The sequence below is a fragment of the Chlorocebus sabaeus genome, chromosome 23 (assembly GCF_047675955.1).
Source record: "Chlorocebus sabaeus isolate Y175 chromosome 23, mChlSab1.0.hap1, whole genome shotgun sequence".
Taxonomy (NCBI): domain Eukaryota; kingdom Metazoa; phylum Chordata; class Mammalia; order Primates; family Cercopithecidae; genus Chlorocebus; species Chlorocebus sabaeus.
In genome coordinates this window covers 10561290-10575198 of record NC_132926.1, presented here as the reverse complement: position 1 = coordinate 10575198, position 13909 = coordinate 10561290, and the positions used below count along the sequence as shown (strand labels likewise).

Below are 13909 nucleotides of genomic sequence, written 5' to 3'. Positions count from 1 at the left end.
ACAGAACTTGTGTTCTGAACCCAACTAATTTGACTAACTCTTAAAAACACACTTACCCAAAAACATCCCCCAGAGGATTATAACAGGACCCACAATCTTTACATCGTAATATCCACAATACCCAAAATACTAGTTTAAATTACCTGGCATACAAAAATCAAGAAAAATGAAAAATCTCAGGGGACTAGACAATCAACAGATGTCAAGCTGGAGGTTACCCAGATGCTGACATGGTTAAAGATGTTAAGCAGTTACTCTAACTATACTCCACAGGATAAAGATAAACGTGCTTGAGGCGAATGAAAAACAGAAAATTCTCAGCAGAGAAATAGAAACTGTAAAATATCATAGCTGAAATTAACTCACTTGATGGGGCAGAGGGTAACAGGAGAATAGAGATGAAGAGATGAAAAATTCAGTCAACTTGAAGATAGGCCAATAGAAATTACCCAGAAGGGAGAGGAAAAAAGATTGAAAACAATGTGGAACAATATCTAATTTTGATCTAATATTTATGTGATTAGAATCTCAGAAGGAAAGCAGAAATTGGTACAGAAAAAATATTTGAAAAAATAATGGCTGAAGACTACTGAAATGTAAGTAATGAAAGACGTAAATTTACAGATTCAACGAGTTCAGGGAAAGGCTTCTTGGATATAATATCGAAAGCACGATCCATAAAAGAAAAAACTGGTTTTCTGTTCTTGTGATAGTTTGCTAAGAATGATGGTTTCCAGCTGCACCCACGTCCCTACAAAGGACACAAACTCATCCTTTTTTATGGCTGCATAGTATTCCATGGTGTGTATGTGCCACATTTTCTTAATCCAGTCTGTCACTGATGGACATTTGGGTTGATTCCAAGTCTTTGCTAAAAGTATAATAATAATAATAAAAAGAAATATAAGTTACAAACCAAAAAAAAAAAAAAAGGAAAAAAAACTGGTAAGTTGGACTTCATCAAAATTAAAATCTTCTGTCACGTACAGTGGCTCACGCACGTAATCTCAGCATTTTGGGAGGTCTGGGTGGGCAGATCACCTGAGGCCAGGAGTTCAAGACCAGCCTGGCCAACATGACCCCATCTCTACTAAAAATACAAAAATTAGCTGGGCATGGTAGCGCACGCCTGTAGTCCCAGCTATTTGGGAGGCTAGGCGCAAGTATTGCTTGAACCCAGGAGGTGGAGGTTGAAGTGAGCCGAGATCACGCCCCTGCACTCCAGCCTGGGTGAAAGAGTGAGACTCCAGCACAAAAAAAAAAAAAAAAAAAAAAAAAAATTAAAATTTTTTGCTCTGTTAAAAGAGATCTTTAAGAAAATGACAAGATAGCCAGGCATGGTGGCTTACGCCTGTAATCCCGGCACTTTGGGAGGCTGAGGCAGGTGGATCATCTGAAGTCGGGAGTTTGAGACCAGCCTCACCAACATGGAAAAACCCTGTCTCTAATAAAAACACAAAAAATTAGCCGGGCGTGGCGGCGCATACCTATAATCCTAGCTACTCAGGAGGCTGAGGCAGGATAATCACTTGAACCCGGGAGGCGGAGGTTGCAGTGAGCTGAGATTGCACCATTGCACTCTAGCCTGGGCAAGGGTAAAACTCTGTCTCAAAAAAATTTTTTTTAATAAAAAGAAAATGAAAAGACAACTCACTAATTGGGAAAGATATATGCAAAACGTATCTAACAAACGACTTGTGTCTAGACTACATAAAGAATTCTAAAAACTCAATAATAAAATAAAAGAACCCATTTTAAAAATGGGTAAAAGATCCGAAAAGAAACTTCACCAAAGAATATAGAGATGGCAGGTAAGCACGTAGAAAGACGCTCGCTATCATCACTGGGGAAATGCGAATTTAAAGCAAAATGAGGTATGTGCACATACCTATTAGAATGGCTAATATCAAAAAAATTGAGATGATCAAGGGCTGACAAGGATACAGAACAAAAGCAACTCTCAGGCCGGGTACAGTGGCTGCTCACACCTGTTATCCCAGCACTTTGGGGCAGGTGCATTACTTGAGGTCAGGAGCTCAAGACCAGCCTGGGCAACATGGCAAAACACTCTCTCTACTAAAAACAAAAAAATTAGCTGGGCATGGTGCCACGTGCCTGTAGTCCCAGCTACTAAGGAGGCTGAGGTAGGAAGGCAGGAGAATTGCTTGAACCCAGGAGGCAGGTGACAGAGACAGACTCTGTCTCAAAAAAAAAAAAAAAAAAAACAACTCTCATCACTGTTGATGGGAATGTGAAATGGTACAGGCACTGTGGAAAACAGCTGGGCAGTTTCTTAGCAGGTGAAACATACACTTACCATATGAGCTAGCAACTTTACTCCTCAGTTTTCACCCAATGAACTGAAAATTTAGGTTCCCCAAAAAACCTACAGGTATATAATTATGGTAGCTTTATTCATAATTTTAAGAAACTGGAAACACCACAAACATCCTTCAACAGGTGAATGGTAAGCACAGGAAAGAGGCAGAAAAGTCCAGGAAAAGAAAAGGGCAGGACAAGGGAATTGGGGGAATGAGAGAGCTGCTCCATATTACAGTTACACACCTCTGTGTGTTTATCAAAACTCACATAATTCTACAACAAAAGAGCAACCTTCCCTGTTTGTAAGTTATGTTTTTTTACAAAATTTAAAAAACTCAATGCTTTCAAAAATATGAGGACATAAGCTACAATGTAAAACAAAATCAGATTAGATCAGCCATCAGATTAAACATAAGAAATAATAGTTTATCTACTATTGAAAAGTTAATGAAAACAATATAAGTTGCTATCATTCTGTGGTATTATTATTTGAGTCCTTCTCAGAAACCATAAAAGGTAATGGCTTTGGTTTATAAACTACCAATACCCTTACCAGCCGGCAAAGCAACCAAGAGCCCTGTGATACTGGGATATTTTCTATTTACACCTAATACAGAATAAAGAATGTGACTGTGCTTAGAGAAGGATAAGAAGTGAGACAATCCAGGATCTTGTATTAGTTACGGGGAAATGCTCTGGCTCTAGTTCTTTAGAACTACACCGAGAGCTGCCAAGATTGAGTGGAAGAGATAAAAACCAATCTGGAGTAAATGGAAAGATTGTCACATCTAGTGTCTAACACATAGCCACGATTCTAAAAATAATACATATGAAATTCAGTCATTCACCTTAATAGAATTATCTCGTAGGCCACTGATAATTTTTTCATCATCATACTGTAAACAGTAGACACCTTTACTATTTTCAGAGCGGCACTGAATCCTCTGCAAGTTGTGTCGTCCACACCGCCAGTTAGATTCTATAGTCTAGGGGAAAAAGGAGACAAGAGATGAGTTTTTGTGAATCAACTTATTCTATTAGGTTTCAGACTTTGGCGTTGCTTCCAGAAACAGCATACCACCGATACCCCAATCTTGGTTTGCATAACTGTCTGTGGATAGGATCATGCTCTTTTCCAAGTAAGACATTAACCCAACAATTTTCTCTTAAACTTTCCCTGCCCATCTGGCAACTGTCATAGGATTTCCAATGAGTCTTGGATTGGGCTTGAAAAAACTGGCCTAGACAGAATTCAGTATGTTTAAAGAATGCCATTTGCACCCAAAACACACAAATAAATAGTAACTCATTGGGTCGCTCCCTAATGCCAATTAAAAACCATCATTAAGCATGTATGGACAATCTACATACCCAAACAAAGCATTGTCTTGATCACTGAGGAAAGATACTGAGCAACTACTATAAGCCAACTACATAGGAAGAATTTTTATCATTTTTAACCTTCCTAATGTTTCTGTAGAGTAAAAATGGTACACTTTAGCCCTGGATTCTTGTTCCTCTTATCATTCATGCAACATTTGCTGAGATGTTAATATATTCCAGGTACCGTGCTAGGCACTGAGGATAAAAAGATCAACAGGAGACATACTGAATTCAGGGAGGCACCACTCCAATATCTAGGCCCATGGCGTCTGGAATAGACAGACACTAAACTAAGTTTATTTGGTTAATGATCCATAATAACCTTGGAAGGAAGGAAGTACTTATTATTTCCTTTTTACAAACAAGAAAACAGAGTTTAATTTGCCTGCAGCCACAAACTCAGTAATCAGACCAGCTGGAAATCACACTCAGTTCTTTCTGACTCTGAACCCATACTTTGCTACTAACATATTCGATACAAAGCAGGATGGGCTTGCCTCTTGAAGCACTGCACACAGAACGTAAGATCAGTAACAATTCCAAAAGTGCCAAATGAGTGATAAAAATTCTAAGTGCTGCAGTACTTAAGGGAGATAATGAGCTCTATAGCCTGGACCAGTGGGCCAAGTTTAGTGAAGAAGTAGGTCATACCCAGAGCACCAGAAGACCTAACCTCTGGGAGTAGATGTAAGTGATTTTTAAGGCTCAAAAGATACAATGTCTCTACTAAGAGTAACTAAAGTCTGAATTCCTGATCCTTGAAATTAGGGGAAAATAGAGATTTCAATAACCTGTTACACTTCAGGATATAGTTTCTCTCTGAGTAGCTAATTATTTCTCTACAGCTAAAAGTCTAATTATCTGCTTTGTTGAAGAAAGGAGTACTTAATTACTGGCTCTACTGACATCTAACAAAGTATTTCTTCTTATTTTGAAGGTAGTATCCTTCTGTGTACTCTAAAATCTTAAAATTAACTGAAAGCTATGTGCCAGGCACTATGCTTTCCTAACACTATACCACTCACTTTATATGTTTCGTAGCTAATTTAATCGTAACTCTGAAGCAGGAATCATTGTTTGCATTTTATAGAAAAGGAAATGGAGGGTTGGAGATACACGTATACTTAAAAAGTGAGTATTTCTATAATTTGTGGCCCCAGAGCTCAGCAAGAGTCCTGGAAATACGGTATTTTCCCTCGAGGAGCTCCCATACACATTTGTGAGGGCAGAATGGCGTATTTCCAATGCCCAGGAGATGCAAGGACATGCCATGGAGATGCCAGGAGAGGGGAAATACTCATCTGTCCATCTGCCACCAAGTCAGAACTTCCTAGCCTGGGTCATCATCTCTAGTGACTTGGTAAAATATTAGACATACAAAAGCACACTTCAAAATAAAAAAAAATTAAAAATAAAAAAACATAACCCAACCACCTCTGCTACCTCTATCAAAGTAGACAACGGATCTGTCCGGATAAGCAACTTTTTTATTTAAAAAGGGTCCAGAATACAGGCATTTCTTAAGCAGAACTCAACGCATGGAATCATTTAGAGAAACAATGTATTTTTAGATAGTGATTGAGCCATCTCAGCATGCTGAGCACTCCAGGAAAATGCTGATTTAGTAGGCAGATGTACTGGTAACAAGTCTACTTTGTGGCCAGTGACTCTTGGCAGTGGTTACAAATGTTCACTTTATACCCTCTGGGGGCCCACAGAGTTGCTACAGAATGTATGAGTTCATATGAACCCAAAGTATTACAAAGATGAATACATAATATGTTTTTACATATATGCCAGGTGTTACCAAGCTGTTCTTAGGTTTAAGAGGTATACAATTGCTTTAAGATGACACTGAAGCAGTAAGTAGCTTTGTTTTGCTTTATATTTCAATGGCTAGAAAAAGCACATTTACTACCACATGAGAGTTTGAGGGGGAAACAATTATTTTAATTTAAAAGAGGGGGTGGGGGGAATCCCTATACCAAAAAGAATTTCCTACATGCTCTCCCACTACTCTAAAATGTTTCCTAGAAGTGGGTGATGTGGCTACAATCTTTAACTGTACCCAAAACCCTGAAGACGCAGCGGAGACAACTGCACAGAGGAGCCAGGGTCCTCTGTACACACTCAGCCTGTGATATAACAGTCCCCTGAGATGTCTGGACAGAGGATGACAACAACAGTAAAGGCTGGGCTATACTCTCTATCCCCAACCCTCAAGTAAGAGCTAGGGAAGAGGACCTCACAAAAGCTCTGCTAGATACCAGATTTTCATTCTAAGGTGAACGGAAGTTAGCAAATGGCTTAGCTTCTCAACACTTACAAAAAGCCTACTTTTCTCAAATAAGTTTCTGCATTTTAAAAGAAATAGTTTGTCAACCAATTCCTGATGTGTCATTTTACAAAGTCCTCACCTAGGCCTGTTTTAGAAATCATCAGTTTCTGAATCCCAAAGTGTAGCTTGTTTTGAAAAGCCGTGAAAGAGACACGGAGCCAGAGCAGGGAGTTGACTGCTTTGCTGCGCACCAACCCTGGGTAATTCCTCTTCTCAATTCCCAAGGCCACCTGTACAAAAAAGCAGCACTTCCTGTCCACTACGCCAGCCTCAAAAACTACCCCCATGATGTCTGACGACCTCGACTTTTACCTGAATGCTGATAAGCCAGGTCTGTTTTTAGAAAAACTAGACCTTTAAAACTGGCAGGTAGCCCACTGTGGTAGAAAATACCTGGGTCAATAGCAACTTCGGCAAAGGACTTCCACTGCTGTAAAGATAGGAAGAGTAATATCTACTCCCTCAAAACCACTGTTAAGGTTCAAATGAGATTATGTATGTAAGTTCTCATTATAGTGCCAGCAAATGGTAGTTACGTTCTTCTTCAGTTGTTGAAAACGTTAACCAAAAAGAAAGTGGGCTGCAACAACAAATACATAATTCTCACAAAGTTGCCAGAAATTGTTATCTCAGTCTAGGCTGATATTTAATGCTAATAAGCCTGAGCCTTCCGTAACCATTCCCAGGAAGAGGCTCAGCCTTCAAATGGAATCCAACTATTATCCTAATGCCAGCAGCAGGAATAGAGGTCATACACAGGTGCACCTCTTTAATTATGTGGATACCTATCATTTCACTTAGCCATCATGTGGTATGGCTACTGTAGAGGAATATTTCATGTTTTTGAGAACTTGTAAAATCCCCTTACCCTGCGCAAATTTTCAAAATACTGGGAAAGTAGCCATGATACACAGAGTATACAGCGGCATTTAAATTGGCAATAGAGTGAAAACAGATGTCTGAGCATGGAGGAATAACATTATTTTTAGAAGCCTAAACACAACTGGGTGGGTGGGCAAGTTTTGACATTTTCTGGTCAGGACAATGTTAATATCAGGTTTGCAAACCACAAAAAAAGCTCCCTGCTCTCCCTGAATAAAATGTGGCTTATTAAAAGGTGTGATACAACACACCATCATTTTCCCAGTGGTCTGTCCAAGAAGAGCACTTCAAAGGCTTCAATGCAATGAGTGAAGAGAGGAAGAAGGTAGATTACTTGAAGGAGTTTGTCACTCCTCAAATGGCAAAAGAGAAGAACCCAAGTTCAGAGTACCAGAACTCTAGGGCTGCTATAACAACTCCCAACTCTCTGTTAATGGACGCTTGGGGGCACACTAGAGTGAAAGCAGCATGGACTTTGGAGTAAAAATCTCAGCTTTGACAATTTAAGGATTAAATTAAATCACTTGTAGCAAAGTATCTACAGTCAGCCCACCATTAATGATAACAACAATAACAACAACAACTAAGACTCTAGACAGCAAAGGAGAATATGGCTGCTTCTTTTAGGAGTGAGCCTCAGGTTTTCTAGGAATTCCTTCTCAATTCAGAGGCCCTCTAAACCCTCTCTATGTGTGGCAAGAACACCCAGGCGAGATGAGCCTTTGCAGAAAGCTTACAATATGTATTTATTCTCCCCAGACTCCATTTCTCACATCCTCATTTCCTGAATAACAGGAGTTGGCTGCACTAAGCCAGGTTCTCTATTTTCCCTTAAAATTAAGCCAATTTTTGGTGGGTCAATGTAGAAAGGCAGATTCAGAGATGAACATTTCCTTTCTGCTCATCAAAGCCAAATCTGGGAATGTACAGATTACAGGAGCCGGCACATAAGCCAAGCTGTCGAGGTGGAGGAAGAAGGAAAAAAAGAAAAAGGTGTTGTGAACTGGCAACCCTGCAAAGTATATGGGAAAAAACACAAGAGACTCTAAAGCTATGTACAGGCAACTGGGGAGGGAGGGGGACATAAAACAGCCACTTGACATTCCAAGTGTCATTTATCTTTCTGCAATGTGTTTAAAACCCTACTACTTTCACATAAGTGGACTAAAACAGGGCCCACTAATCAGATCTTAACTGATACCCTTTTTTCAATGAACAGTCAAGGACACTGAGTATTCGCACAATTAGAGAAGGAGGCAAACACCACCTTGAAATTCAGCAGGCATAAAATATGCCTCTTTCTCCCTCACTTCTTGAATTTTCCACTCTGAAAATGACAAACAACAACTCTCAGCCTAGATAGAGCTAGACAGACCTCAGTTAAAATCCCATCCCATCTCTTCTAGTTAACTATGCAGCAAGTCCTAAAACTTCTTTTAGTCTCAGTTTCCCCCTATTATAAAGATAATAACATGCACCTTGTAAGAATAAAAAAACAGTAACCTATGTAAATTACCCAACACAGTTTGATATATGCAAGGACTTGAAGTGGGTATTTGTAATTATTATAGTCTGCTTGTGAGGATTTCATACCAGCCATATGAACAGAGTCAAGCCCGTGAGAGTCTCTCATTTGATCCAGGATCACTGAAAGAACTCTCCACATATAACTCTCTATATTCTGTTTTACTCTGGACAGAATGAAACACATTCCCAAAACAGGAATAAAAAAATCTATTTTGAGGTGGTAGCAGTGGTCTGTTGTTAAAAACTCGTATTAAGGTAGAAGGGTATACGGTTGATCACAGACTCAATTACCCACTAGCTGTGTGATCCTGACTAAACTGTTTAACCGTTTTAACCTTCTAAGGTTTCCTCAAATTTAAATAAGTACTTGGCCTACCTTTCAGGTTTTGTCCAAAATGTTAAAAGAGAAAATGCATTATAAAGTAGTTAACAAAGTATCTAGCATAAGTAAATGCTATTAGTGGTACATTACTTTTATGATTATTACTAGTAGTGCATATATCAAAGTATAAACATCATCGCTTATATCAAGAGGTCCAGCCCACAAAAATCTGGAGAAGACTTTTGTGGCCAACCAGTGGGTTTTTCCAAACCACACTTTAAGAACCACTGGGTAGACCACCATGATGTAGAGGTTGTGTCGCACAGGGTTTTCCCATAGAGCTGTTTCCTCTCACACCTGCCTCCCCTCCTACTTTAAAATATCATTTGAGCCTGAAGAAATGATGATGGCAGGTGGTGTCACATAGTGTCATGTCACAGAATACTGAATTCACATTGTCAATTATAAGAGCAGTCATAATGATTCAATAAAATAATCTATGTCACCACATCTTCAACCTGATCAGAGTTCTTCCAAGGTTCCTGTTCATAATTAACTTTAAACATCATTCTTTTAAACATCATTCTTTTCAAAGAATTTTTTTGATAAAATTATTCAAAGAAGTCTGGAGATAACTTTGTAAATAGTTGCCCCTCATCAAAGGAAAACAAAAAACAGAATGTAATGTAGTTTATAAGATGTGTACATAAGAAATGCCTTAGTACAACTACCTAGGGGTAAGCAACAGCCCCATCTCCCCTACGACACACACACATCAACCTAAGATTAAAGTTAACACCATGTCTCAGCCACTAGCCCTGCAGGGGCAATTTACTCTAAGTTTGGAACTGCCAATGGTCAATTAATTCTTAAACTTTATGATTTATCTAGTGAAAGTTTTTATTTAACCTCCTTAAAGGGTTGCTTACAGATCGTTTCAGACAGCAGAATATTCAAGACAGTTTGTGTTTTAAATAATGATATTCCAGTCACATTCAGATTTACCATTAATGGAATGATTCCATTATTCACATCTGCCTGGAAGGGGGGAGGGGTCCGAAAAAGCACATGTTTCTCCCTTAATGAATTTTGGCACAATAACTTTTATGTCTATCACCTGGGGGAGAGGATTACTTCACATTTGGGAAACTGAGTATAACTTTATGGGTGATATTGCATTGCCTAGCAAAGGCTAAACTTTTCTGCCAAGGAGGAAACAGTGAAGTAACCAAGACCTGCCAAGAACACATGTGAAAGAGTTAATGAGAAATGTCTGTGCATGTCTTTCCTGGTTCAAGGAAAAAGTCTAAATAGTAAAACTGAACTAATTAGAACACATGAACGATATCAAACATCTCCAGTGTTTCTCATCAAGTTTACAGAGTTTTAATGGTCTGGTGAAGTTACGCTCAAATCCAAAACGGTCCAGGAGCATAATCTGCCCTATAAATCCACCTAACTGTTGCTTAGAATGATATCTGCATCATTTTTATGAAAAACTATGAGTAATGTACAGAGAAAACTTGGAATGTGCCTTCTCTAGTTCTCTAGAGATGGCTCAAAAATATAAAACGATGCTTACTTTAAAAAATGGGGCCAGGGATTTTGGAAAATTTATCAGATTAGAATAAAAAGATGATTTTAGATTAAGGCTTGAATTAACTGGCAGCCTTGCAGAAGCATTTCATGTTTTAGAAAAGTCAGATATTCTTTGCAAAAGACATTATCTTTTCTGAAGAAGAGCTGCAGATTATACACATCGTGACACATTTACTCCAAAAGCTCAACTTTTAAAAAAAATTATTAGTTCTACGATTTTAGAACAAAAGAACACTCTAAGGCAACATAAAAAGTCAAGAACAAGACACTAAGAGCCCATAAAACAGATAAATCATAAAGTTACCTCTATATCCTGGATAATCTTTGGGTATAATGACCTATAAAATGAATTTGGAGGGCCATCTGTGGGTCTGTTTTTAAACAGGTACTGATCCCTGGCAAATAAAAACAAACAGATGTTACATTTTTGCACATAAAAAGGTGAATTTTATCTAAACATGGTGCTGACAAAGATATATCTTTCATGTCTTTTAACTTGCATTGAGCTTTAACTGTTCAAAAGCAGGATTTCTGACAAATTTACATGTTAGAGACAAGTTTAGCTCAATTCACAGCTCTCTAACACAATCCTGATCTTCTGTTTTCTGAGTACTAATATATAACAATCTAGCCTTTTATTCCATAGAGTTTAATAAAAAGCGCTACATTGTGAAACATGTAACTTAGTACACATCAAACTTCCTCCTGTAAGGAAAATACAGCTCTGACCCTCACTCATAAGGAAAATACAGCCCTATATGCACCTCTTTCTGTAGCTCTCTCTGTGCTAACTGGGCCATACAGCATAGAGCTAGCTATAAAGCTGCATCAGAGTTATGAGTTTTCTCTGAAAAATCCTATCACTATTACTTCCTCAACCAGAAGTAATAACAAACAGGAAAGTGGCACTACCTGACTTCCTCTTATTTTTGTCATATCTATATTTTGGTAATGGTATCATCACCTAAGCAAAATGTGAAGGAAAAAGCATAAACACATAGCTTTGAAAAGCCAAATCCCATTCAAACTATATAATACAGTTAATAAAGGAAATATACATTTCAGAGGGAGAAATTTTAACAGCTTTAAGTTTTTCTTTCAACTTTTGATCACTCATTTTCCCCCCTTTTTAAAAATAGGCCAGCACATTTGCAAGTAAAATTGCACTTTTGACTAATCAAGTTGACTCTGTCAATGAAATTTTTTCAAGGGAACAAGCAACCCAAGTACTTACCACCCTCTTCTTTCTGAAAGTCCTTTCCATAGGGGATCAGTGCGTACCATTCGTTCAATCAGCTTCTTCCAAAGCATTCCTTCTGAGATCACTCGCTGCCATTCTTTACATACCAGCTCTGCTGCACACAGAGACCTGGCGTCCAGGTACGAAAGAATGTTTTCTGCTATGTGATCTAAGCCTTGCTCTACAAAACAGAAAAGGGAATGAAGGAATGGGAAGAGAGATAGAAAAGAACCAGCCATCATTTCCTTAAAGATAAGAGGAATAAAGAAAACCTGAAGTATTTTAGTAATATCAAAAGTTGTACAAATACTCAAATCCATGAGTACATAAACATACACACTTCTTTTTGGTTCTGATTTTTTTACGATAAACAATTAACAGCAACTCTTCTCTGTGTGTAAAAGCTGACCTTGGACAGTTCTGTATTTGTCAAATATTATGATAAAAGACTTCATTTTCTTTTATATAACTCTCACAGCACTCCTGTGGGGCAATGATGCCCCAAATTTTACAGATGAAGTACAGAGAGGTAAAGAACTCAAGATTTTACACTCCAAGACTGGAACTCAGATTTCTTGCTTCAAAGTTTGTGTTCATTCCCATCTTATTCACTGTCTCTCATAACAAATCATATCCCCATTAATCCATACCCAGTGTAAATCCCCGGGAGGTCAGAAGACAAACAAGGTAAAACACCGACTCATCTTGAAAAACTTACGAAAATTAAATGGCAATCCAATAATTAAAGTCGATTGTGCTTAAATGTATTTCTGCCAATCTTTTCATCTTTTGTGAGTATCCATTTTCTGTTCCTAAACGGATGGGGACAATCTTCAAAAGCAATAGCCCCATGTCTACAAATCCTAGAATCTTAGAGGTTATTGGCTTCAACCTCCCACACGATACAAGGATACTCTCAAAGAAAACCACTCCCAGACTCTGCCTGACATTCACAATGGGAAGATGATCAACATGGCCACCACTGTTGCCACCTGTAAACCCCCATCCTGTGTCAGTAAGCATGTCTTCTGTAGTTGCAAGAAATAAAGCTTATCCCCAAGCTTATTCTGTGCAGGGATGAGAACACAGAACATATCATCAGAAAATTCCCATTTCAAGTCCCAGGTTCACCACTTACTAGTTCTATGACATGAAACAAACACTGAAACATCCCTGTGCCTTGAATTTTTGTGCCTTAACATACAAAATGCTAACCACCAGTAACAATTGTCCTTTCTCACACTGTCAGAATCAAATTCAACAGTTTTACAAAAACATTTTATAGACAATAAAGCACTCTACAAGGTTAATATCTGTTCCTTTTCTCAAAATAATTAGAAGTAGTATAATAGCACTAAACTTGGTTGTTGAAAGGCCAGATGTAGGTAAATTATTAAACTTTCAGAGTCTCAGTTTACTCATCCGTATAAGATTATGATAATAATCTCTACTTGATTCTGAAAATATCAAAATGAGATGATGCACGAAAAATGCTTTACAAACTAAAGTTTCTTCAACTCTAAGAATGACTATTATTATACCGTTGGTTATAATTTCCAGGTCCTTTATATACTAAAATTGTCTTACTCTGGATTAGATCAAAGACCCAAGCTATGGTCTAAGAATAAAGACTACACTGGGACAACTGTCCTTTCCTGCATGTCATTTATATTACAGTTAATGTGATCAAAGGCTGCACTGACTTCCTCTGACAGTCACATCACAGAAGACGCCTAACATGGCAGTACGTTAGAATAAAATCCTAGGCCTCTCCCCTCAAAACACCTATTAAAACAATGTCCCCTAATGCTCTATTTGTACAGTTAGTTGGAAAGGCAGGGGCAGCTTTGTGCAGTTTATATTTATCCTTACTATAATTCACCTTCAAAGCTTTGTCTGACCCATCCATTTCAGTCTCTAGAATTCTGATTTTTGTCACATCCAGAAGAGTGGGTATTCCACACCAGACCTGCATGATGGGCTAAAGTACTAAGGCAAACATGTTAAACCGTGTTGGCAAACACATTAAATGGGTCAGAACCAAGGACAGCAGCCATGACACTAGCTATTAGTAGCTATTATTATTATATTTTCCTCCAAGCTAACACTGATGCACTCATCAATATGCCCAGGGCACCCACACTGAGCCATCCGGTCTGTAGTCATCTATATGTGCCACTGCCCAGCCCATCTCTCTCTATTCTGTCCTCAGGTATTTGGAAAAACCAGCCTATGATGATACTACCATTTATTTACTTCATTCTTCAGACCTACCTACTAGCCTGGTAACTTTATC

General features: G+C 38.4%; 1 protein-coding gene across 7 annotated transcripts in view; it reads right to left on the bottom strand.

Moving 5' to 3' along the window:
- FBXW11 (F-box and WD repeat domain containing 11) overlaps nucleotides 1-13909 on the bottom strand; it is a 138294-nt gene that overhangs the window by 24592 nt on the left and 99793 nt on the right. For all 7 annotated transcript variants that reach the window (XM_038010414.2, XM_038010427.2, XM_008015297.3 and 4 more), the window contains 3 exons: nucleotides 11608-11794; nucleotides 10678-10768; nucleotides 3171-3308 (listed from right to left, as the gene is read on the bottom strand). In XM_038010414.2, coding sequence (XP_037866342.1) covers nucleotides 3171-3308; nucleotides 10678-10768; nucleotides 11608-11794 — 416 coding nt within the window. The remainder of the gene's footprint in view (nucleotides 1-3170; nucleotides 3309-10677; nucleotides 10769-11607; nucleotides 11795-13909) is intronic.